The following is a 25,414-nucleotide window of genomic DNA, read 5'->3' on the forward strand; positions in this document are numbered from 1 at the left end:
TTCTTTCTTATGGCTTCTAGTGAAGAGACACGTGTCTTATGCGTGGGAAAAATAATTAGAGAGTTGCTAAGAACAAACGCTAGGTTTAGGGTGTTCACTAATAAGGTTTGGGTGGCAATGCCACGTGTACAGTTCAACCGGAATGACTGTCCTATGCAGTCGTGATTTTCATTGGAGTACTTGGTGATCAATGGAGATAATCTCAATTTTAGTGTCACAGCAAAGAAAATATATGCACGATCGTGGCCGTTGATCTTGTAGAATATAAGGATGGTACCAAAACAAACGGTTCAGGGATCTAAGATCATCAGATGAAAAAACTTTTAATGGAATTACCCAAACCTCTTTGGTTTGCAAAAAGAGAGATAGTATTCGTATTCCACCAGGATAGAATGGAATTTTTATTAGACTTTTTTCTCATTCCATTTAAAGGAGAATCAAAATAGAAAATCTCAATATGTTGATGATTCCAATTCATGACTCCAACGATCCAAACGCAGCAATGAGTATCTATCTGTTCTTGCTCCCATCGTAAATGCTAACGGACACAAGAGCAAATAGTCCCACATCAGATAAATGAAATGGATAGGGATCTGTTATAAGGGTATGAGCACCCTCCCTCTAATGGCTAGCTTTTAGGGATGAGTTCTACATGGTTTTTCCCTACACAGAGACATCTCATGCATAATAAAAAAAAGGACCCCAAAAATCAGACGAATGATAGATGCAAGGGCCCTCTTTATGCAAGGGCTAAAAGGCCTTTGAATAGATCCACGTCATTAAGTGCAACCGAATTTAGTTTCTCAACCGCCTTTTATAATGTTTTGTTTTTTGTTTATTTGTGGGTAACTGGGTTTTACGGTCATACTTTTATTGCAACGGGATGGTTTAGAGGCAAGGTTCTATGTCCTCTTGTAACTTTTTTTTTTGTATTAATAAAATCTGAGGTGCCGCCTACTAATAGGGGTGTAAACGGATCGAATTCGGAGCGGATATGGCTATATCCGAATTCGATTACAGTATACACTATCTGAATTCGGATTCGACAGATATTTAATATCTATTACCGAATTCGTATCCGTCGGATATTGTTCGAATTCGGATATTATTCGTATCCGTTTATTCGGTAAATTCGAACATTTTATTGCGGCACTTTATCTTTTTTTCTCCTTCTCACTCGAATGAATTTTCCAAACCCTAAAACTAGGCCTCTACATTCTCTTCACAAAATTAACTCTCAAACCCTAAAATATATGAGATCCTCTTCTTTCTTTTAAAACAAAGGCAGAGAGAGAGAGGGAGGCGGTGGGGATGGATGATGGTGTTGGTAGTAGTTTTTGGGTTTTTTTTTTGTATACGATGGAATGGGTTTGGGCCATTTTTGTTTTTGTTTTTTTTTTCTAAAAAGAAAAATCACTTTTCTTTTAGAAACAAAAGATAGTGTGTCATTACTAAAAATAAATATTAATGATATTATTAATAATAAATAAAAATGATTTACTTCTCGGATTCGGATGTTAAACGGATCGGATATACCATTTACCATATTCGCATCCGCTAAGAGCCGGATATCTCATAAACGGATTCGGAAAATATCCGCTTGAGACGGATTCTGATAATATTCGCTTTAAACGGATTCGGATGCGGACGGTAATCGAATTTCCGAATATCCATTTACACCCCTACTAGGAAGGGCGTTTCTGTATATTTATAGAACATCTTCTTCCTCTTGCAGAATTGCAGTTTATCACTCGAGGGGTCTTAAAACTACCAGATCCAAGATTTCTGTACTTTTGAGTTGATATGACGTAACTAGCCCCCCCCCCCCCAGAAAGCAACTCAAATTGCGTAGACCAAAACATTCAAGACAATTTCAGTCATTAAAAGCAGTGATGATTGATACAACAATCTCAGTCATTTGATCCTTAGTCTACGTAATGAGAACCGAAACAGCGGGTAACAACACCCAGTGTGTGGTTGGTTGCACAAAAGCAGGGATGGCTTTGGGGTTTTGTTTCCGTTTGGATACACGGATTTTAGAATCTGTGGTTTCTGCAAAACTGTAGCTAAGAGACAAGAGAAGAAGCGGGCCGGCCTTCGTTTTTTACTTCACACCCTTCTTTTTTACAGCAAGAGAGTAATATCTCACTTAAAATCCAAGAAACGCTGCCAGGACAGCATACAACAGCTTGATCACGACCCTCTGTTACATTTTTTTCAAACTAAAAACTTGGATTCTAAAATCCATGTATCCAAACGGCCGTAGCGTTGGGGCGCCACACAAGCAAAACTCTTGCTTGGTTGCCAATATACCATTGACATCCATAAGGCTGTCCTTAACAAAATAAGGGAGTTGGGATATGATCTTTCCTTTTAATAAACAGGAGAACTTTATTCAAATGAAAACTAAATGACGCTAAGGAATGGACTTTACCTGCTAAGTAGTTTATTGTGGCGGCTTTAAATGAAGTCAATGAAAGCGATGAGAGAAGTCCCACCGAATCTTTTGTCTTTATTTCTTTAGATGGGTTCCCATTTCACATGCAGCTCCCTTGTAGCAACAGCCCGCCAATCAAAGAGCATCAACCACTATTCAAACCAACTCGATATGGCCACAATAGAAAGGGAGGTGATATATTTTACCCCTTTTCATCCCTGGGCCACCCCCTCTTGTGTATTTATGACAACTCTTTTAACACTACAAGGGAGGTGGCCCGGGGAAGAAAAGGGGGCCAATAGAAATGGTTGAGACTGGTATGGCCCTCTGCTATGTTTATGATGTGGCGAAAGGCATCGTTCCAGAGGTCAACGACGAAGTGCTTCAATACATCTAGAAGAGCAGACCAAATAGAAGTGGCTTAAAAATGGACAAAATCTCATTCTACCGAACACACCCATAAACTCCATCCCAAATATGTTGTGGAATTGACATCCAAACTCCCTTGGTTGGTGGTGCTGCAATATTTACTTCCTACTTTTACTAATTAACGGTTGTCTAAATATCCAAGATTTTTCCAAACCCATACGGGTGTGGCTCTTTGGGTTAAAGTCATGGGTGTGCTCCCCAGTGACGAGAGTTCGAATCCCCCCTGTGCTTACCCGATGCGTGTGGTTTTATGGGTGATTCCGCGCATCCATAACGAATAGTCCGCCCTAAAAATTCGGGTGGGAATACCCTATGTCATCAAAAAATATATATCCAAGGTGGTCTTAATAGAAAATATGAAGGGTAGATGGTAAAGTGTAGAGTGGTCATATCAATCTACGGTGGCTAGAGGGCCTTTAACTTCAGATCTGACTTCTAAACACGGGCCGAGATTAAAGTCGATCCAAATAAATAGGGATTAAAGAAAAATAGGATAGATGATGTTACAGAAAATCATAGGGAGACTTTGGATTATAAAATAACAATAATAAAGCATAGAAATTGCTAGAATTCAAATTCAAAAATAATTGAAAGAATCAAACTTAAAAGAGGAAAGATCTTATGTGTTAGAGTAGGCATAGATCTAAATCTGTCGTCCTAAGGCAAGTATCACCCCCACATTCAACGAATCCGCGGTGCAAATAGGGACCAGAATAAAATGACTTCATTACAAGCTGAAGTGAACTCAAATAGCTCTTGTAGCCTAGTGAACATGAATCATGCTTTCTTAATCCGAGAAATGATAAAATAAAAGTGGTGTTTGGAAAAGGAAGTGAACAATGGAGAATGAATAAGTGTGAATATGCATGCTCTTTTTGTGTAAAATAAATAAATAAATAATTGAAATTTCTAATAACTTCTCTAAAATAAGTCAACAGATAATTGGCGATGTACAGAAAAGTGCTCTCAACATGATCTAAACAGCTCAGTTTGTGGACTCACCTGTGGAGATGTTATACATTGGACAAAAACATGGGTAGCGATGCAAATTCAAGTCCTATGATATGATTTACATGAAACCTAGTTGTTAGGGTTTTTTTACAGTAGGGTCCACCAACCAGATGAATGTTCCACTTAAGCTTTGGATGGAAGTAATATAAAAGTTTTGTTTATTGGTAGGTAAGCTAGGATTGAACCTTTAACCTCAAGGTCAAGAACAAAACCTTTGACCCCAACCCCACCTAATATAAAAGTAGACAGAAGGAAAGAACAAAACCTTTGACCCTAACCCCACGTAATATAAAAGTAGACCGAAGGAAGACATAGTCTCATTTCCTACCTTTCATATTCATCCTTATTTGAGAGTAGGGGTGTAAACGGATCGAATTCGGAGCGGATATGGCTATATCCGAATTCGATTACAGTATACACTATCTGAATTCGGATTCGACGGATATTTAATATCTATTACCGAATTCGTATCCGTCGGATATTGTTCGAATTCGGATATTATCCGTATCCGTTTATCCAGTAAATTCGAACATTTTATTGCAGCACTTTATCTTTTTTCTCCTACTTACTCGAATGAATTTTCCAATCCTTAAAACTAGACCTCTACATTCTCTTCACAAAATTAACTCTCAAACCCTAAAATATATGAGATCCTCTTATTCCTTTTAAAACAAAGGCAGAGAGAGAGAGAGAGGCGATGGATGATAGTGTTGGTAGTGGTCTTTTGGTTTTTCCTCTTTTTTTTTTGTATATGATGGAATAAGTTTGGGCTATTTTTGTTTTCATATTTTTTTTCTAAAAAGAATATTCACTTTTCTTATAGAAACAAAAGATAGTGTGTTATTACTAAAAATAAATATTAATGATATTATTAATAATTAATAAAAATGATTTACTTCTCGGATTCGGATGTTAAACGGATCGGATATACCATTTACCTCGGATATACCATTTACCAGATTCGCATCCGCTAAGAGCCGGATATCTCATAAACGGATTCGGATAATATCCGCTTGAAACGGATTCGGATAATATTCGCTTCAAACGGATTCGGATGCGGACGGTTATCGAATTTCTGAATATCCATTTACACCCTTACCTACTTGATAATTTCTGGGTTAAAAAACAAACAAACTTGTCCCATGTGTTTAACATCTCTCAACAGCTGCTGACAGCTTTTTGAGAGTTGTAACCGATGGTTAAAGCATACAGGACAAGATGAGTTAATGCATATAATTAAAGTATGGTTGGGTGATGTCATTTCCCTATTTTTATTATGTTTTAAAAGGCCTTCATTGGGCCCTACTTTACCTTGTCTACGTTGATCAGACTTGTTGAGACTTATTGATACGAAGGGCAATCATAAATCCAGTCAAATTAAGTTGAGTGCACCTTGATCCTCGGTCTTTGATCCATCAATCCTTGCTTAAAAAGTTAAAAGTACTACCAAGAACAGAGAAACCATTGATTTTTGGAGGAATGGTAGATGCAAGGGCTCTCTTTATGCAAGGGCTAAAGAAGGGCCCTTGAAGAAAGAGGTCCCTTGCATCTTCATTCCTCTAAAAACTTATCTCTCCGTTGCACCTGTGCTAAGTACTCTATGGTTCAGGAACTTATTTTTAGGCAAATAATAATATAAGCACGACCAAGTTTTTGTTGGAAAAAATTTGTTGAGGGTACTGTTGATGATAGAAAACAGAAACTTGTTGCTTCAAGGCGTGATATCACTTTCCTTAAGACAAGATTCGCCCCCACTAGTAGTGTGCAAAGGGGATCCGCGAATTGCCTCCAAGATACAATGAAGCCTAGTAGGGAAGCCCTACTAATGTTTGATGACGCGTAGCACTAGCGGAATCAAACCCGAAATGCCCTTCCGAAATTTCAAGCCTTAGAGAAATCTCTAGATTCTGTTTCTGCAGAAAAACAGTATCTAGAACAGTAAACAAAAGAAAAACAGTATGTAGAAATACTTGGGGATTTTAGTAGGAGTGTAGAAGAGAGTGTAAAGTCAGTCAGAATTGCCAATTCGATTTCTATATAAAATGACTGAAGTTTGCACATTTTTATAGACCATCTGGTGTCTTTTCAGTGTGAAAAACACCTCTACAGGGCACCTTTCCAGAATGTTTGAAATCTGACCGTTAGATCGCACCCATTGATATTGAACGGTCCTGATCGATCCTAGATGTGACTGTTGGCTTGAGTAAAACCTCTTTCCAACCCAGTCATCGTTAGATCAACCATCTATGGTGTGGATCGCACCCCCTTGGCACATGACCGTTGGGGAAAGGGACACAACCCATTTGATCACACCCTTTGACCGTTGGAGTCATGGGCCCGTTGGGCCGACCGTTAGGCCCGAACCGAAGCCCAACCCAACTGAACCATTCGGCTTGATGGGCCTGCGAACCATTTGACCCACCCATCCGACCGGTCCATCTTCATCTTGATCCAACGGTGCAGATCAAATCTGGAAAAATTAAAGGCTCCAATCGCTCCTCGCGACGTTGCGTACGTGCGAAGTGCAAAGTGCGCCTAAAAAAGCGCCACTATGCGCCCTATAGCCCATTGCCCACGCCGCGCGCGCGCGTGCGCGTGCGCGTGTGCGAACGGTGCGTTGCACCGTCCCGCGGGTCCAACCATGGGTTCAACCCAATGTGCAATCAACAAGAGTTAGAAAAGGTAGTGCTTTATAAGCCCTTCTCTTTCTTTTCTCTCATCCGATGTGGAACTATCTTTTTCAACTACACTTCTACATCCTTTTGTAAAAGCAAATATTTCCAAGAAAACTTTTTCTTTTTCCCAAACGCTTTTGATAAAACATTTTCCAAAACACTAAAACATGTAATATACATGATTTTGAAAATGCAAAATCACTAACAGTTTTAATATAGGCACTAAGTCAACTTCTCTCGTGTGGAAAATAATATCCTCTATGGAATTTGTCATTACCCATATTTGCAGGAAACGTAACCTAGTTGCAAACAACCTTTTTTTTTTTTTTTGATGACTTAGGATGTCCCCACCCCCTTCGGGAGTAGGACTAGTTCCTATGGATACACGCAATGACCCACTCACCATGTGTATCAGGTAAGTCGGGGGCGGGATTCGAACACTCGTCAACAGGGAGCAAACCCGCTTCGGTGATTTAGTTGCAAACAACTTGGCAAATTAGACTTGTGATACAACTTGGCAAATTACACTTGTGATACCAGCATTAATTCAGTCTTTTGGAACTGGGCCCCTCCCAAAGGATTTTAGAGGAGTTGCTAGATGCGACTAATAGGAGCTGCTAGATGCGACTAATTGTATATTCCTTATATGAGGAATGATAGATGCAAGGGCTAAAGAAAGGCCCTTGAATAGATCCACATCATTAAGTGCAGCCGAATTCAGTTTCTCAACCGACTTTTAAAATGACGTGGATCTATTCAAGGGCCCTTCTTTAGCCCTTGCATAAAGAGGGCCCTTGCATCTATCATTCCTCTCCTTATATATCGCATTGAAAATCCTGTTTTATTGTAAATTTGTAATAAGCATACAATCAAATGTATGATCAGATGTATTTGTAGTTAATGATCGCTTGTATTTGTACACGAAACCCATAATCCCAAACTAAAATGGTTAATGATCGCTTGTATTTGTACACGAAACCCCTAATCCCAAACTAAAACGGATATGTTCAATGAGTCGTAGATTGACAATGTTAACCTGCAGTGCACTGATAATATAAAGACAGTTGAAGTAGCGGCACCTCTGACTTCATATGCATGTGTTAAGCATATAACTAGCGAACGAATGTGATTGCGCCACAAACATATATTGTTAATTTGTTACCATTTTAATATTCATTTTCCCGTATACTACCTTTCCCCATACCGCCATTGACAGTTCTAGTGGCGATGGCATTTAAAAATTTGACCCTTATGCAGGGCTAGAGGCTTTGCAGAAGATGAAAAAAACCTTAGAAAGAGTGAGCGAAGCTTGAACAGAGAGCAAGCGAGCCTGCGAGAGAGTGACATGCCTTTTATCTCGTAGTGGAGAATAACAGAAAGCCATTTCGCCCTTATTACTTAGCGTAAAGAATTCATCAAATCTCTGCTCACCTTATTGTAAAGTGCTACTTCTTGAAGTTATTTGGTGCCAATATCTCTGTGATTCAACAAAATAAAATCCATTTTGAGTATCATTTGATTTGCATTAACCAACAAGAGATGGAGTATTGCTTATCTCCTTAAGAATGCATCTTTATTAGTACTCGCGTCTTTGGAAAGTAAACAAGTCTCTCCTTTAATAAATTGAGAGCATTTGGTCTCTTACCAGAGAACAGAACAAAAGATAAGATGTCGTGGATAACATTTGAAGAACAAATCCTCTAATTATGTATAGTAATAAAGTATCACAATTAGTGATGACTTGAGACGATTCACTTTTATGGATTTCGTATGTGGGATGGTGGTGATGATTTTTTATCACAGAAGGAGACTCATCATCCATATATGACTGTGGATACATATTGATAAGGTCAACGAGAGGAAACTTTAATTGAACTATCGTCTGGGGTTTGATCTCTTCTTCAGATATTATATCCATCCCAAAACCAGAAATAATTATTACTATGAATAACTCTAAATGTGCACTTTGATTCACTAAATAGTGATCCCAAAGTGAAGTGATGTAATGTTATTTTATGAATGCTTCTATGTTATGATTTGTAAGAAAACAGCCTAATAGATCTTAATTTCCAATAAAACTTCATGAAAGATTAAATAGGATCTTCATTTCCCCATACTTATATTTTGACTTAGATAAGCCCTGTCTCTAGTGAAAATTGTAAGAAAACAGCCTAATAGATCAAGGAAACAGAACCAAGATCTGATTAGTGCTAAGGATGAAAGACTGAGATCCCACATAAATTATGTGAAACACAGTAAGCTTATGGTTGAATTCAAACAATGTAGATTATAGGCCCAAACTCTTGGCAGATAATGAAACTGGAGGTTCTGGTCAATTTCTTAGAACTTGAAAATCTATTGGGAGGAGTTTGGTAATGGGAAACATAGCACTAATCTCTGTCATGGAAAATCTGGTTTGTTCTATACTACATGGCAGAACATAGTTTACTTGTTTTGCACAAATGTACTTACTTTTTGGAGTACAAGGCTCTTACATTCAGGTTGGGTCTTTTTTTTTGAATGATGGAGATTTTATTAATAGAGAAAAGGTCATATTTCATTGCGATGATGCGAATGTGCAAAGTTTACCATGTCCCTAGCGTCCTACAACCCACCACCCATGCAACGCGCATGCGTGGACGGTGCGTTGTAAGGCATTTTGAAAACCCACATGCTTTAAAAGTAAAAGAGAAGAGTGGTAGGGTTGGTGGGGTACTTATCAACCCCTCTCCACCTTTTTCATTCAGCCCCTCCATACCTTTCTCATTTTCCAACGTGGACTAAACTTTTGTTTCCTACAAGTCTTTCACTTTTCTTTCAAAAACTCCATTTTCTTTAAAAAAGCTATTTACTAAAATATTTTATTTTGAAAATATTTAAAAAATTCTAACCATAAACCCCTCAAGACCCTCTTTGATCTCAAATGTTCATTTCGCGATCTACAAATTAAGATGTTTTTTTTCCAAAAAGTAAACATTATTGTACTTGTGTCCCATTTCCCATGTTATGTTTGGTTCTTTACTTACTTTGAGAGCTAGGAATCTCTTGTTATTTCCTAATTGTAGGTTTAAGAAGAAAGAGAGACAGAGAAAAAAGACATTTGAGGGAGAGAGGATGGAGAGTAAGGTTTACGAAGCAGCACTGAAGGGGAGTGTAACTTCCCTGCACGAATTGTTCCAACAAGATGCTCACATTCTGGATAGATGTGCAGTGGTTGGTGTTGAAGGAAATCCTTTACATGTTGCAGCTCTCCGTGGACACACCCATTTTGCCAAAGAGATTTTAAGCCGAAAACCGGAATTCGCACACCAATTAAACTCCAAAGGCTGTTTACCTCTTCACCTGGCATCAGCAAAGGGGAACGTCCAAATGGTAAAAGATATGTTGGATGTAGACCCGGAGATTTGTCTTGTTCGTGATCGAGAGGGGAGGATTCCTCTCCATATAGCTGCAATAAAAGATCGAGTCATGGTATTGGAAGTGTTAGTGCGTGCCAAACCTGTGACGACTTGGTTCTTGACAGATGGTGGAGAATCGATTCTGCATTTGTGTGTGAAACAGAGGAATGATCGTTTAAAATGCATAAAGAAGTTGGTAGAGGTGGTTGATGTTAATGAGCGTGACGAGTTTGTCAACTTGAAGGATAATGATGACAATACTATCCTCCACCTCTCTACTGCTAAGAGACAGATTCAGGTTTGAATTATCTTCTCCTTTCTTTTTTTTCTCCAAAATAAACAACACTCGCTGTTTTAAGGAAAATTTCAACCCTGCTAGAGTGATCTTGATTTTTTTTGCATGCAATCATAAAATTCTTTCATATTCGAATAGCCCTACTATCGGAAATTCGAGTGGCTGAAGATGAGGCAGCTATTTTTGAAGTAACAGAAACAAAAGCAACTACTGGAGTGTGAGAGTTAGTGTCGAAAAAGAGGACTCCTTAGTTTAGGGGCCATTTGGATTTCAGAAAAATTATGAAAATCTTCTTTTGAAAAGAAAAAGGGATTCCAAGATCTAGTAGGTTGAAAAATTCCCAGAAATGGGAAAAAACATTTTGGAAACCATTAAAAATGAGCTAACCAAATGATGAATGGATCAATTTTCCAAGAAAAAATAGAAGAAATCCTCTGCATCCAAACAACCCTTTTGTGAAAGCTATTTCGTGGCTGACTTTTGCACTGAAGAACATCCACCTCAGGTATCAACAAAATCTGCTAAGCTGGCCTGTGTGGCAGTTCTTCCATGCAAAAGTTGGCAGGGAAAGCCATTTATTTATTCAAGTTTGATAGTTCATATCATTTTTTGCCTGGCAGTATTATTGAGATTATAATTGAGATCATTTTAAGTAAATATAAAAAGGGAAATGATATCAACGCTGCAATGTTTTTATAAGATGCGTGACCCATCCTGTCGTGTAGTAGCTGTCAGAAGAATATTACAGTTCGCAAAAAGCTCTTACAAGCCCTCTAAATACTAAACAACAAGATGCCATCGCGCATCTTATAAAAACAGTGGAGTGTTGGAATCATTTCCCTATAAAAAATGCTCAGCATTTCTCGTTCTTAATTTCCTCTGCCTCTATAAAAGGAAGTCAGGGTAGAGTGCATTAGACTTGTGCATTTTTATTTACCATTTTTATGTACAAAAAAGTTTAAAAGCCTCAACATGATCTGTGTAGACCACATATTATTTGCTTCATAAGACTGGAGTGGACGTAAATGCCATGAACGTGGATGGATTCGCAGCCTTGGATGTTTTGTTACATAATCTAGAGAAATCAAATGTCGATGATAGAATCGAGGAAATGCTTCGATCGGCCGGAGCTGAATTTTCAGGGAAGAGCATAATGCTACCTCCTTATATGTGGAACGAAAACGACGCAAGAAACACGCTAATGGTGGTAGCAGTACTAATCGCGACGGTGACGTACCAAGCCGGAGTAAGCCCGCCGGGTGGAACCTGGGGGGGTGAAATCAACGAGGATATTTCTAATTATAGTGGGAAGGCCATCTTGGGAATTAAAAATAGTAATGCTTACTTGGTTTTCATTGTCTCTAATACTGTTGGTTTTACAGTGTCTGTCTACTTACTCATTTCGCTGGTATCGGGAATCCCTCTCGTCCGACGAGGTGGTTACAGGGCCACTCGGATGTGGTCTCTTTGGACTGCCATGATTTCCATGATGATTACTTACATTGTGGGAACTGCCACCATGTCTCCGTGGAAAAATGCTGGATTTCTTTTTTATTTACCTGTCCTTGTAATGGTGTTGTCCATGATGGTGATGATGTGTTTGGCTGGCTTTCTTGTCAAGCAAGCGATAGTATCGGTGAGAATGTTTCCAAGAAAATGGAGAGAACGGAGACGTAGAATGAAAGAGAGGCATGGGAATGTTTAGACGGGCTTAGTCATGCTACTCATCCTCTATCTTCTAGCCGCTTTCTAGTCATGTATTATGCTTATTATGAATGATGTAGTCTTCATGTTATCCATGTTTTAGTTACATACAATTTCATGAGTTATGTAATTTATGATTTATATGTACATAAAAAATACTAAAAAAAGGAGGTGATCTTACATTCCTTCCTAAGATTACAATCTAGAGGCTGATTTTATCATAAGCAGGGTGTCACTCAACTCAACCAAGATAAGAGATCCCTACTTTAAGACCAAAACGGCTACTCTAAACAATAAAAAAAAATCCCTTAAGTGACAATTTTTCCCAAACCTGGTAACCCATTTTTCTAGCAAGAATTTTTAGTAAAAAATCATAACAAATCCTTAAACAAAAGACGAAGCATGTGTTTGTGTGGAGTCAAGTTATTAACAAATTGGGTATTTCTTGGGTTTTCCCTTCCAAGCTTTAGAGTTAATAGAAAGCTGGTCCAAAGTGCCATGGCGCAGCAGAGGTAAGATGTTATAGAATGTGATACCGTTTTCTACTGATTGGGTACATACACCAGTTTTATCCAATGTAAAATGAAGTCTTAACCAATAAACAGTCATAGGAAGTGCCAATCAAAAATATATAAATAAAAAAGCAAGAAAAGATCAAAGATCACACACAAAAATCACATAAAGTCATGGATTGGGTGGACCGAATCACCAAAATCAGAATACTAAACATTCCAAAATCATGTAAGTTCTGCAACTGAGCACATCAGTGTCCATTCAATAAACCCCTAAAAAAGGAAATCATGGAGACTATTGAAATGGGTATTTTAAAATCCAGCCAATGTATAACAAGAACAACTAATTTTTTTAATCTTCCAGCGAAAAAATTCATTACAATTTACAAGGGAGCCAAAAAAAATAAAAAACTAAGAAGAACTGTACTGGACTTATCTCTCTCCCTCCAGACAACAAACAATAGAAAACATCACAAAAGCATGTAAGTTCACCAAATGATTTAAATTGTAATTCACCCCCCTAAACAAATAAACACCTCACATTAACATAAATTCAGTGCCCAAAATCACATACAATCATCAAATGAGCCTATCAGTTTCGGATTCTCTCAGAATCCGAAACTGCTCGAGCAAAATGATTGCCCGCCAATGACCATCCGATTACTGAACATAACCAGGAGAAGCCATGGGCACTCACTCTTTAAACGTCCACTTCGGATGAAGAAAAAACCACTTGCTGAAACGCTTAGAAATATGGATTTTGTTGGAAAAATGAAATGGGTTTGCCTAACACCATATGATAGAAAGTTTCCACAGGAATGAATGATGCTAGAAAATCGGATGGAGGGTTTGTTGATGATAACTTGATGAGTAGCGTTCCAGACGAGGCAAAGGGTGAAATTTGTGAAATCATCAAAAGGTCCAAGCCCATTTCAACAGATTCTGTCTTCATTCATTAGGTGACTGCACTCAGACGCAACAGACCATCCGCGGAATGCCTTCTGTGATGGACGCTAGCAAATCCCTTAAAATTTTGTTGCTCCACTTGTTTGTCGTGTAGTATTTAGAGAGATACCGGAGGATAATACGGTTCTCAAAAAGCTCTTAAAGCCCTTTAAATACTATACGACAAACAAGTGAGTGCATGTCTATCAAAACATTGGAGCGGTGAAATCATTTCCCAAATTTTTTAATTTACAAAATCAGATAAAGATTTCTGAGCGATACCTCATATAAGCTATATGATGTTCATATAAATAGGGTACGTAGCTATGTTGTTTGGGTTATATTACATAATGATTTTATAGGACCTAACATAGATAAGGTGTCCTTAAGAAATCATCTCCATATGATCATGGTAAGCGTGATTTGTAGAGGTTTAAAATGGACGTCTACAAAATGGGTCCATTTTGTACTTCTACAGGTCGAATGGTTAGGATGATTGTATGTGTTAGGAACACCCTATCTATGTGAGGTTCTATGGAATGAACTGGTTGGATGAGTCAAGCAACATGGGAGATGGTGTATTTATTATAGTGGCTTGATCAGATAAGCTATCTGAACTATAGCTAAAAACCTCGCCCCCTTACAAAATATTGTAGGCATAAAATTAGAAAGTTAGTAAAAAAAATATGTTTAATATGTTTAAAATGTGTTCTAATTGTTTTCTATTTAAAAATGAGTTTTTTTTTTTTGTGATAAAATTTTTAAAAGGTACACAGAGGTGAAACCTGGCTCTATACGAAACATTAGGTACTGGGCAATATGTTAACTATAAAAGATATTAGCACTACTCTATTTTGATGAGGGCACTCCTCGCTTTATTAAAAGTACGGTATGACCCCATAGGATGGTCCAAACTGTCCATTAGATAGGCCACAGCCTAAATAGGTTGTGCCCCAAAAATTATTTCCATAGGTTGATCCTAACCCTCCGATCTTATAGAAGGTTAGGATCAAAGCTCTAACATTCAGAAAAAGTTCTTAAAGCCATTTAAACACTACATGAAAAACATCGGATCGCATGTGTATCAAAACACTGGAGCTCTGAAATCATTTTTCCAAGTTTTACTATTTTACGATAGTTTTAGGGAAATGATATAAGCACAACATGTTAATATCTGCACTAACCCTTTTCTGTCCATTATTGTTTAAACAGCTGTTAAAGGTTATTACAGTTCCACAAAAGCTCTGAGAAGCCAATTAAAAAAGAAAAGACAAGGTGCGTTTGTGAAATTATTAAAACATAGTAATCAACAACTCGGGCGAAAATAAATCGTTGATCGTATGTTCGTAGTACGTGTTCAAGTCGTATAGCCTCTACCAGGGATGGGAAATTAGTGGTGTTTTTGTAATTTCAACAATAGGCAAGGGCATTTTCGTAAGCAGATCATTTGAATCCCCTCTTTTAAATGGGCGTATGAAAATAGCAAGTTACAGAGAAACCTTCAATGGCTTTCCAGGGTTTTAGCAAGAACTCAGGCCCTTCTATTCCACCCAAAAATCAGACCCTTTTTGGAAATTTCCCTCAAACTTCAGTCCCAACAAACCCTATTAAGAATCCCATCACTGCCCAACAACAGTCCCAAAGGTATTTCCCCAATCATCTCATCTTTTTCAATCTTTCGTTCTTAAAATTTCTCGTAATAAACTTATCTGTCTTGGTGTTCTCTCTGAGCTAAACCCATTTCATGGATTTTGGTTTGTGGGTTGATTCACATGAAATCTCAAAAAAGATTATTAGGGTACGGTTTTTAACTCGTTTTGAATCCATTTCTTGTTTATCTGACTCTCTCTCTCTCTCTCTCTCTCATGTGAGTGAGATTTGTGTTTGTGGGTTTTTTTTTCCCACTTTGTGGATTTCATTTTTAGGGTAGTCAATTTGGAGAGTTATATGAAAATTTGCTATTTTCTCTTCTTATTTGGGGGGATTTTGGAGCTTGAAAATTCGACTCGACCTTATGTTTTTAATTATAACCCAACTGATGGCACTTGAATTCTGTGCAAAAGCCTTTGTATTTTTTCTTCTTCTCATCAATAAAGAATTATTGTCGTTCCCACTGTGAATCTGATCTATACTCTATTCTGGATTTGGATAATAAACAATTGTTTTCTATATTTGTTTCCTCTTAGATAAATTGTAGTAGGTATTTATGTGCTTATATTCATGCTTGAATATTATAAAATCTGAAAACTATCCTTATTTGATTTTATGTGCTTAAACTTATATCTGAATTTTGGAGAATCTGCATTGTTGGTGTAGTTTTGTATTGCTTATATACTATGATTTGTGGACACGGACATGAGTGTCGACACACGGATACAGAGTGTCGAACACGGCAAACCCCCAAAATTTAGAAACGGCTACATGGCTAAAATAGAAAGAATATATAATTATAATTTGTGGATATTGATTCCTGTGTCGAGTTCCGACATGGATACGAGTTGTCTGACACGGTAACATCTATGAATCTAGAAATGGTGGCACATACATACATCAAATATTAGTTAAAGAAGAGTTAATACTAAAAAGCTAAACACGGAATAATAGAATGTCACACTTGATACGGTACAAAAACGTGTCCACATGCCCACAGTAAGTCTAACACTTCTAGCATTACATTTAAGAGTGTACAACGGAGTGTCGACACTTGTGGACACACGTATCGTGTTGGACACGGCACGCCACGTGTGTCGGCAATAAATCCAATGTGTTGGTTAAATCATAGCTTATATACATATATGAATGTGCTGGATAAGATATGTTTATCCTGGTTGGGGTAATTTTTCAAGATGACTCCCAAGACTGGATTATAGAAACTCTTTAGCTGCGATTTGTTTTCTTTGTGATCACTAAGCTGGATCCATCCTCTGGCATCAATGTTTGATCACCATATATTTTTGTATGGTTACCCTCATGATTTATTTTATAGGATTTACAATCTCAAATGGAGGGGCTAGAGTACATGCGATGGTGTTGTAAGTTCATACTTCATGCCCATTTTCACTTTAAGAATCATCTAAACCGTATTAATTGGCTGCAATTTACTTATACTGCATTTTTAGGTTGTGGAACATTAAAAAAAAAGTAATTTGCACATCGAATTGCCCAGATTGGGTATCATAGAAGCACTGAAACCCTATTCCAGCTAGTGTGTGCTGAATTCTTTTGTATGCTTTCGCACAGGGAGTTATATATGTATATTTATATTGTGTGTGCTAAATTCTTTTGTATGCTTTCACACAGGCAGTTATATGTGTGTGTTCAGGTCGCTCTTTCGATTTGGATTGTCATTTCTTTAAGCTTTTTCTTTTCTTCTTCATTCTTTTATCTGGTAGATTGGGCACTCGCGTAGGTTCTCTGTTTGATGATGGGGGTTCTGAAGTTCCACAGAGAACATGGTCACCTGTTTTGGCTTTTGATCGCGACCATTCTATTGAAGAATTTCATTACCCTTCTGAGGAGGCTCAGAGGTATGTTCCCATGCTATCCTTTTCATTTTATTTTTCTTTAAATGTTTTCCTTCTAACTATATGGTTTTCAACATTAAACTTCAAAAGGGCAACATATTAAACCCTGATATTGATGGCTGGTTGAATGTATGCATTGGGAAATGCAAATTGAGCCGCCAGATTCATTTGTTTCACAATAATGAATTTTATCATTAATGACATATAATGGGGAAATATTTGATATTGTCGAATGTTTCAAGGTATGCATTGGGAAGTGCAAATTTAACCACCAATTACTTCAGTTATACAATACTGAATTTTTATCATCAATAACATATAGTTGCGGGGAAAATTTTCCTTATTGTTCAAGGAAAATTGCAAACCTACTAGACCCTGGAAATTTATTTTCATGGAATATTTTTCTATAGCAAATATTACTTTCCATAATTTTCGTTTCTCTAGATCCAAACATCCCTACATTAGCACGTATGTGTGAGATTTGAACCAATTAGTTTCTTTTAGAATTTTTGGAATGATGCAATTTTATTAATAAAAGAAGCAAAAGCCAAATGATCGAGATGGTCATACAAAATAAAACAAAGCAAAAGGAGGAAAAGGATTACACCCAACAAAATATAAAAAAGAGGATAAAGCAAAAAAAAAAAAAAAATCCTTTGAAACCCTAATGTCCTCAAAGAGGGAGCTGATCAAGGAGAAGCATATAAAGAATGAATCTAAAATTTTCCTTCAATCAATCAAATTTAAATCCTTCTATCATCCCCACTTCTAATATATACTGAATCCAACTTAGACATAAAGTCAACAACCATATCAATCTCTCTATCAAAGAAATGTCTAAAAAGCTGCACATTCCAAACCACCTTACCGTCTCGTCTACTGTAAGAATTCCCTGCACTGTTATATCATTTTTCTTAATGACCAGGTATTCTATTTTTTCCATTTAAATATTTCATTGTGCAGGCCTGCTGTTTCTCCTCCGAGACTGGGTAATCAACCAAAGTCTCCAGTCAATGATGCTAAGTCCCTACCCGTCCATCAAAGGGTCTCGCCAGCTGCACCTCATGTTAATGGGCAGGATACTGGAACCAGGTTTCAAACTAAGCCTGCTAGCTTTCATGCCCCGAAAAGGACCAGATCACCACCTTTACCATCTCCTGAGAAGGTTTCTTTGGGGAACTCTCACTCCCCCCTAGATGACACTGAAAGGTGAATTCGCACATGATTTTTCCTCTCCTTTTATTCCATTAGCTAGTCTTGCTGTGATGACTTGTAGTGTTCTGTTCTCATGAGTGAAATTTTATAGTCTATGCACTGAACTAGATTTTAAATACAGAGAACTACAAGCAAAGGCAAAGCGATTGGCTCGCTTTAATGTTGAATTAAGCCAACCATTGCAAAGCCCTCATGATTTTGTGAAGAAGAAGTTACCAGGGAATAAGCATGATCATGCTTTGGTAGATATGTGTCCAAATGACAATATTTTATCAGATTATGAAGGCTTAGAATCATCCAGCCTCATAGTTGGGCTATGTCAGGATATGTGTCCTGGTATGTTGTTCAGCTTTTAGATAAAACCATATTCTCAAATGGGGTTTCCATTTCCTTTGAAGTTCCTCAAGTTTGGTGTTCAGAAGATACCTAGCCTTATCTTTCATCTTGGAAAGTTCTCGTCTTTGAAGATTTTTTTTAATGAGCAAGTTAGGTTTACATTCTTTATTCATATTTTCAGAATCAGAAAGGGAGGAACGTGAGAGGAAAGGAGACCTTGATAAGTTTGAACGCATGGATGGAGACAGAAACCAAACAAGCAAATCTCTTGCTGTTAAAAAGGTAGTCCATGACCATGCCATAAGAACATAAATGTAATTAGCAATAGTTCTGAAATCATTACCCTTCATTATAAAGAGGAAGCATGACGGAACTTCTTATCTGGTTCATACAGTATAATAGGACAGCTGAGAGAGAAGCGGACGTAATAAGGCCCATGCCAGTCTTGCAGAAGACCGTTGATTATCTTCTTGGATTGCTGGATCAACCTTATGATGACAAGTTTCTCGGTATTTATAACTTCTTGTGGGATAGGATGCGGGCAATCCGGATGGACCTCAGAATGCAACACATCTTTAACCGAGATGCCATAACCATGCTGGAGCAGATGGTTTCATTCTCTACCTATTCTCAATTTCTTCGATAAAGTATAGGTATTGCAATTGCATCATTACTAAGTGGTCTTATTGTTTACCTTGATGCCAGATAAGGCTCCATATCATAGCCATGCATGAATTGTGTGAATACACGAAAGGTGAAGGCTTTTCAGAGGGATTTGATGCACACCTCAACATAGAGCAGATGAACAAGGCATCGGTTGACTTATTTCAAATGTACTATGACCATAGAAAGAATGGGCATAGTATATTGACAGAGAAAGAGTTCCGTGGATATTATGCACTTCTCAAGCTGGACAAGCATCCTGGATACAAAGTAATTTATTATCATGCTGACTATAATCCTACGATTTAATTTAATTGTAAATGTTGTTTCTGAATGTGACCCTTCTATGTTAGGTTGAACCCGCTGAGCTCTCACTTGATCTTGCAAAGATGACTCCTGAAATAAGATACACTCCAGAAATTCTGTTTGCTCGTGATGTAGCAAGGTATTCATATCACGTTATCATAATCATCAACTGTTGCCACTTGATAAAGTTGTTTTTCTTTCTAGGATAATATTATGGATGAAGTGTTTTTTTATCGTTTCAGAGCTTGCAGGACGGGTAATTTTATTGCCTTCTTTCGGCTTGCAAGGAAAGCTACATATCTTCAAGCATGCTTGATGCATGCTCACTTCGCCAAGGTGTCGTCGGTCTTATTCATTTATTTGTAATGCTTGTATATTTTAGTAGTAACAATCGATAGATATTAGTGCTTTTGACCACAATGAACCTGAATAATTTGGATATCCCTGTGGATGGAAGCTAGCCATTCCAGTCATGGTTTTAAATATCATCTTATATCTGCTGATATATATATGGGAAAACCGTTTCTGTGCTCAAGCTCAGATAGCTTATCTGAGCTTGAGCTTTAAAAATCATGTGGGCCCATATTTTTTGGATGATCCAAAGCATTCATTTGGATGGTCCTAAGATAGATAGGGTGTGTACAAAAAATCAGCTCCATTGGTACCCTTCCGGTCTTTGGAAATATTTGGGAATCTATCAGGAATATTCTGGATATATCGGTTAATATATCGATTTCAGAAGGGGTCTTATATGGCTGATACATTGGGACCTTCAAACCTTGATTTCAGTAAACCCCACGGATTTTGCTTCTGAGGTTTCCGACTGGCTGGCTTTGTTCTTGTTATAAGTTCTTTAGATGTCTTGTCTCATTAGGTGTTTGTTTGAGCTGTTATTGATAATTTACCCTAAACAATATATACAATTTTCTAAATCTTACCTTTAGTTTCATGATTAGTCATTAGTTTTGCTGATTTTACTGACTAGCATATGATGCCTTCATGTCTGGGTCATAAAGTTTTCAATTCTTGTGCTTTTTATACTTGATATATTTCCTGTTTCTCCTGATATGGGTGTTTTAATAAAGTTATGGTAGTCTTCCTTCACTCGTTATGCAATACTGTATCAGTTCCCCTCATGTTTGACTGTTAATACATCTGACTTAAGTATTGGCATGCTCTTTTGACCAGTTGCGAACCCAGGCACTTGCTTCTTTACACAGCGGTCTCCAGAATAACCAAGGAATCCCTGTTGCACAGGTTGTAAAATGGCTGGGGATGGAGGTGAACTACTCGACTCCGTGTTGGTTAGTTGTGCCTTTTATTTTCCAGAAACGCTTGACCCTCTCTAAGATCTGTTTGGGTTTTGTTGTCAAAACCAGGAAGAAGACATAGAGAGCCTTCTCGAATATCATGGATTCTCAATTAAGAAATTTGAAGATGCGTATATGGTGAAAGAAGGCCCATTTCTTAACAGTGACACTGATTACAAGACAAAGTGCTCACAACTAGTTCACCTGAAGAAATCAAAAAGGATTGTTGATGATGTTTCTTCAAGCCAGGTGCTAACTTGGCACAGTGAAGGCAGAAATATTGTGTCAGCTAAGGTTGAAACATCTGATAAAAAGGCTCAACGCTTTATCGAGAATGAAACTTGGGTTGATGCGCCTGATGAAGAAATGCCAGAATATGAAGATGGCTCTACTCCTAAAGATGACTGCCAAGTACAGCCGATACTTGAAGGACCAATATCAACTGGTGAGGAGGAAGAAAATGAGTCTCAAATGGCTGAAATGTTTTTTGTGCCCACAGATAATTCTTTATCTCGTAATTCACTGCTGGCTGAGGTTCGAAGAGTTGGTGAATCAGCTACAGATACTCTTAACAAAAGGCCCGTGACACTTGTGAATACCTTCCCAGAAAAAAATCTACATTCTCAATTAAAGGGAGTGCTCCCACAACCTGCAACGGAAAGGCTGTCGCAAATTGAGACACCTAGAGGGTCCCATTCTCCCCGCATAGAAGAAAATTCAGTACCTCAGAAAGTAATTATCAAGCGCCTTGAAAATGAAGCTATAGTGCTTCATCAGAAGGATGAGGCCGCCGCAGCAAAACTTAAGTTGATCCTGAGGTTCTTAGCTTTACTGAGTTAATTTAACTGTACTTCAAGGTGCAATTTGTACTCGTAACTGATTGTTCTGCCTTTGCTCCCGTGTCAGGATATGGAAACGGCAATCTTCGAAGAGGAGAGAGTTTCGGGAGCAGCATCAGTTGGCAGCAAATGCTGCTCTGAGTTCACTATCACTGGGTCCACCTCTACGACAAAACAAAGCAGTAAGTGCTCTTCCAAGTTGTCTTCTTTTCTTCCATCTTATTTTTTTTCAACACTGATAGAATTCTATGTTCATATACTGTTTCTGAAGCAATGGAGTCATGCCAATGAGCTCAACATCGACCATGTTGTAAGGGAGAGGCTAGACAGATATGGGAAATCATGGTCGAGACTGAATGTCTCTGAAGTGGTCTTGCAAATATTAAGCGAAACAAATCCAGATGCTAGGTGCATTTGCTGGAAACTGATCATCTGTTCTCAGGTGAATGACACAAAGGGACATGTCTCAAGTAATCATTTGGTCGGAAAATGGTTGGTTTCGAAGCTCATGGGTATTAGAAAGGAAAATGACGATGAACTGGTCATTTCTTCCCCAGGCCTGTCGATATGGAAAAAGTGGGTTATTAGCAGAGCTGGTAGTCATAGAACCGGATGTTTGTCTATCATTAGAGACATAGTATTTGACTATAACAGGCCAATTGGAGTAGATGATGTGGTGGGAGGTGCGAGCTCCATTCTGTTTCTTGTATCCAAATGCATTCCATGGGAACTCCAAAGAACTCGAATACATAATCTTATATTATCCTTACCTAAAGGGTCCAGCTTGCCTCTTCTGATCATAATTAGTGGCATGTCGAAAGAAGAGATCCCCGATCCTTCCCTCACTGTTATCAACAAACTTGGCCTCTATAGCATTGATAAGTCAAGGATAAATAGCTTCTCAGTTGTCTTCCTTGTCGATGACTGGAACTTGGAACACACAAATGGGTTTTTCAGTGACAATCACTTACGAGAGGGCCTACAATGGCTAGCAAGCAAGTCACCTCGTCAACCAGTTCTCCATGAGGTGAAGACACGTGAACTGGTTTTAAGCTACTTGGGTTCTTCTTTGGAGATGCTTACCAACATGGACATTTCCAACGTGGGCCCAGACCATTGCATATCGGCCTTCAACGAAGCGTTGGATCGTGCTATAGAAGAAATTGTTGCTGCCGCAGATATGAATTGTACCCATTGGCCGGGTCCGGAGATTGATTTGCTGGAGGGTTCCAGTAATGAGTATCAAGCTGTAATCTCTTTTTTACCTAGCATATGTTGGAGCTCAGCTCCAAGAATTGAGTCAACAATAAATGCAATTAAAGCTAGCAAACTTCCATGTTTCGCAAATGACTTGTCCTGGTTGAATCGAGGTTCTGACATGGGAAAGGAGATTCAGAACCATAAATTGGCACTCGAAAACTGCTTGATTTGGTATCTGACCCAAGAAAGTAAAATGATGACTGCCGACTTAGCAGCAAGGGAAGCATCTGTAATGGTGCAGAAGGGTTCTGGTCTTGAGCTTGTAGGTTCGAATTATCGTATTGTTCCAAGATGGGTGATGATATTTCGCCGGATTTACAACTGGCGGTTAATGAATTTGAACAGTGGACCATTCTCAGGAGCGTATGTTTTGGCAGGTCGGAGTGGGCATTTGAAACATGATATAATAGAGTATGACACAAATGCGAAATGTCTGGATAACTCTGGTTTAGAAAGGTACATACCGTCCCATTATGCTTCGACTGGACTGTCACTTGATGAAATGGTTGAAGTTAGCTGTAGGCTTCCATTTGGGTGGTCCAAATCTACCCCTGACCCTGTTGAATCTCCATCAACTATTGTTGAAGAACCTCTGTCAAGGATTGTTGAAGGAGGTGGTGGAGCTTTGGAGACTGCCAGTGATTCAATGGAGGTGAGTGGAAATCCGAGTTGTGAAGCAGGCAATTCTTTTTTATCTGGCGAGCGAAACAAAACCACTAGTTTGACAACTAAAGGCAAGGAGGTTGATAAGTTGGGCCTATTGTTGGCCGAGGATGTTGTTAATCCGAGGCGTTGCTCATTTCATGAAAATGGTAGTATTTCTATATTTGGCGACCAAAGTAACAACAGTAGACTGGTAACCAAGGAGAAACCGGCTGACAAGTTAAGCGTGTTGTTAGATAAGTGTAACTTATTGCAGAACAAGATAGATGAAAAACTTGTAATCTATTTCTAACATCCTAATTATAATTTGATATTTGTCTCCATAATTTTTTTATTCAAACAAGCGTCTTACAGATCAGGCATTTCATCCCACAGAATTAGATTAGTACAGGTAATCCTGAAGTTTGCCGGTGTTTCCTTTGGATGTGGAAAATATAAATGCCCAAGCATTCCAATAATTGTTTATTAATATCACTGTAAGGCGTTCCGTTTTAGATTTTGACAACCAATTGCGAGTCCAAAACTGATTATTGGGAATGACACTTATTTTTAGCTATCTGATTGTTATCATGGAGTCTCCTTCAATCCAAATTCTAAGGGGTTTGTACCTTCTCAAAATTTGCCTAAACTAAGATTTAGGGAGATAATCCTAATCAAACTAAGGCCTAAACTAACCAGCTACTTAAGCTATAATACAGGCACTCCAACAGTGTCTCAACCCAATCTAACTGTGAGATCTAACACATGCTAACAAAGCACGCATGTTTGCGTACTCCTGCAAGTAATCTGTTTGGATGCCACAAATGCAAGGCATCCTCAGGCAATTCCAAAGCAAAAAAATAAATAAATCACTTTTCTTCAACTTTATGGTGCTTGGTTCAAGGTGGCAAGCGGGCCGTGCCGGCACGCCACGGATAGCTACAGTGACGCGTGCCGTGCCGGGCTTGGTTGGGTGGCACGGCACGGCCCACGAGCCCGGTTCCCCCTTTATAAAGTGTATTTTTTTTTAAAAACCCGAAAATACCCCCCAAAAGTTGTTTCAAACGGCTAGTTTCGGGGTATTTTAGTCCAAAACATATATTTTCAAAAAATAAAATAAAACACGGGCGGGCACGGCATAGCAGGCCGCGGGCAGCGGGCCGTGCCGTGCCTAGCCTTGAGGATTTCGGCCCGGCACTGCCCATGAACCCTTCCGTGCCGTGCCCGGCCCGCGGGCCTATCCGGGCCCATTTAGCCGGGCCGGGCCGGCATGTTTGCCACCTTGATGCTTGGTAACAATGTAGCATGAAAATCCCTAAAAAATTCCAGACAAGAAACATGTGTAATAATTGCATGTCTGGTGACGTGCCATCACAAACATAGACTTTACTTAGACTTTTAGCTAACCATATCTCTCTCTCTCTCTCTCCCGGTTAACTTTGCATCCAAATATAGACTTTACTTGGACTTTACTTGGCTTTAACAGGATTTTAAAATCTTGCCCCACTCCATGGACTTTACTTGCCCAGAGAATGCTTAAGCATCCAAACAGAGCCAAATTCATATGTATGGTATCTTAGGTTTCTTACTGTGTTGTAAATACCCATGTAAAATACAGAAAGGAGAAGGGAGAGGTTATGGAAACCACGTGCACATTCAATTTCAGAATCACAAGTGTGGCATTTAATGGCACATGAAGATGAAGATTTCCACATTGGTGACAAGATTGAGGTTGCCTCATATGTGGTGAACAGAACCAACCTGACCCAGGGAGTCTGTCACAATTACATCTGCACCTTATGGTTCTCTCTACCCAGCCATAAATATTACTGTACCTAAATCTCTGCATGTTTGCTTGTAGTTGTACCATGTTAATGAGAGGCCTTTTTTTTGGGTCCCATGCATTTCACTCT

The 25,414-nt window shown here is 38.5% G+C and overlaps 2 protein-coding genes across 4 annotated transcripts; both read left to right on the forward strand.

Moving 5' to 3' along the window:
- The first annotated feature begins 9,490 nt into the window (after positions 1 to 9,490).
- LOC143853087 (uncharacterized) lies at positions 9,491 to 12,110 on the forward strand. The gene is made up of 2 exons (XM_077362806.1): positions 9,491 to 10,248; positions 11,231 to 12,110. The coding sequence occupies exons 1-2, from the start codon at positions 9,559 to 9,561 to the stop codon at positions 11,948 to 11,950; spliced, it is 1,410 nt and encodes a 469-aa protein (XP_077218921.1). The 5' UTR covers positions 9,491 to 9,558; the 3' UTR covers positions 11,951 to 12,110.
- A 2,788-nt stretch (positions 12,111 to 14,898) lies between these two features.
- Positions 14,899 to 23,848, forward strand: SAC3B (SAC3/GANP/Nin1/mts3/eIF-3 p25 family). 3 transcript variants are annotated; one of them, XM_077362050.1, is made up of 14 exons: positions 14,964 to 15,050; positions 16,393 to 16,438; positions 16,799 to 16,933; positions 17,894 to 18,139; positions 18,267 to 18,481; positions 18,663 to 18,763; positions 18,876 to 19,091; positions 19,187 to 19,414; positions 19,498 to 19,589; positions 19,693 to 19,786; positions 20,639 to 20,731; positions 20,830 to 21,578; positions 21,667 to 21,781; positions 21,871 to 23,848. In XM_077362050.1, the coding sequence occupies exons 2-14, from the start codon at positions 16,431 to 16,433 to the stop codon at positions 23,812 to 23,814; spliced, it is 4,236 nt and encodes a 1,411-aa protein (XP_077218165.1). In that variant the 5' UTR covers positions 14,964 to 15,050; positions 16,393 to 16,430; the 3' UTR covers positions 23,815 to 23,848. The 3 variants fall into 3 exon arrangements, with proteins under 3 accessions (XP_077218163.1, XP_077218165.1, XP_077218164.1); XM_077362048.1 differs by lacking the exon at positions 16,393 to 16,438 and having other exon boundaries at positions 14,899 to 15,050; XM_077362049.1 differs by lacking the exons at positions 14,964 to 15,050; positions 16,393 to 16,438 and adding an exon at positions 15,059 to 15,204.
- Positions 23,849 to 25,414: the final 1,566 nt, after the last annotated feature.

Source organism: Tasmannia lanceolata, unplaced genomic scaffold (assembly GCF_043159265.1).
Source record: "Tasmannia lanceolata isolate RefF3 unplaced genomic scaffold, GAP_Taslan_0.1 ptg000019l, whole genome shotgun sequence".
NCBI classification, from domain to species: domain Eukaryota; kingdom Viridiplantae; phylum Streptophyta; class Magnoliopsida; order Canellales; family Winteraceae; genus Tasmannia; species Tasmannia lanceolata.

Bases quoted from the DNA above. Each gene is read 5' to 3' on its own strand.
- SAC3B (XM_077362048.1), top strand. From the start codon at position 14,911: ATGGCTTTCCAGGGTTTTAGCAAGAACTCAGGCCCTTCTATTCCACCC. The intron at 15,051-16,798 runs GTATTTCCCCAA...TTTATCTGGTAG, and splicing joins GCCCAACAACAGTCCCAAAG to ATTGGGCACTCGCGTAGGTT. The intron at 20,732-20,829 runs GTGAACTACTCG...TGTCAAAACCAG, and splicing joins TAAAATGGCTGGGGATGGAG to GAAGAAGACATAGAGAGCCT.
- LOC143853087 (XM_077362806.1), top strand. From the start codon at position 9,559: ATGTTTGGTTCTTTACTTACTTTGAGAGCTAGGAATCTCTTGTTATTT. The intron at 10,249-11,230 runs GTTTGAATTATC...TGATCTGTGTAG, and splicing joins CTGCTAAGAGACAGATTCAG to ACCACATATTATTTGCTTCA.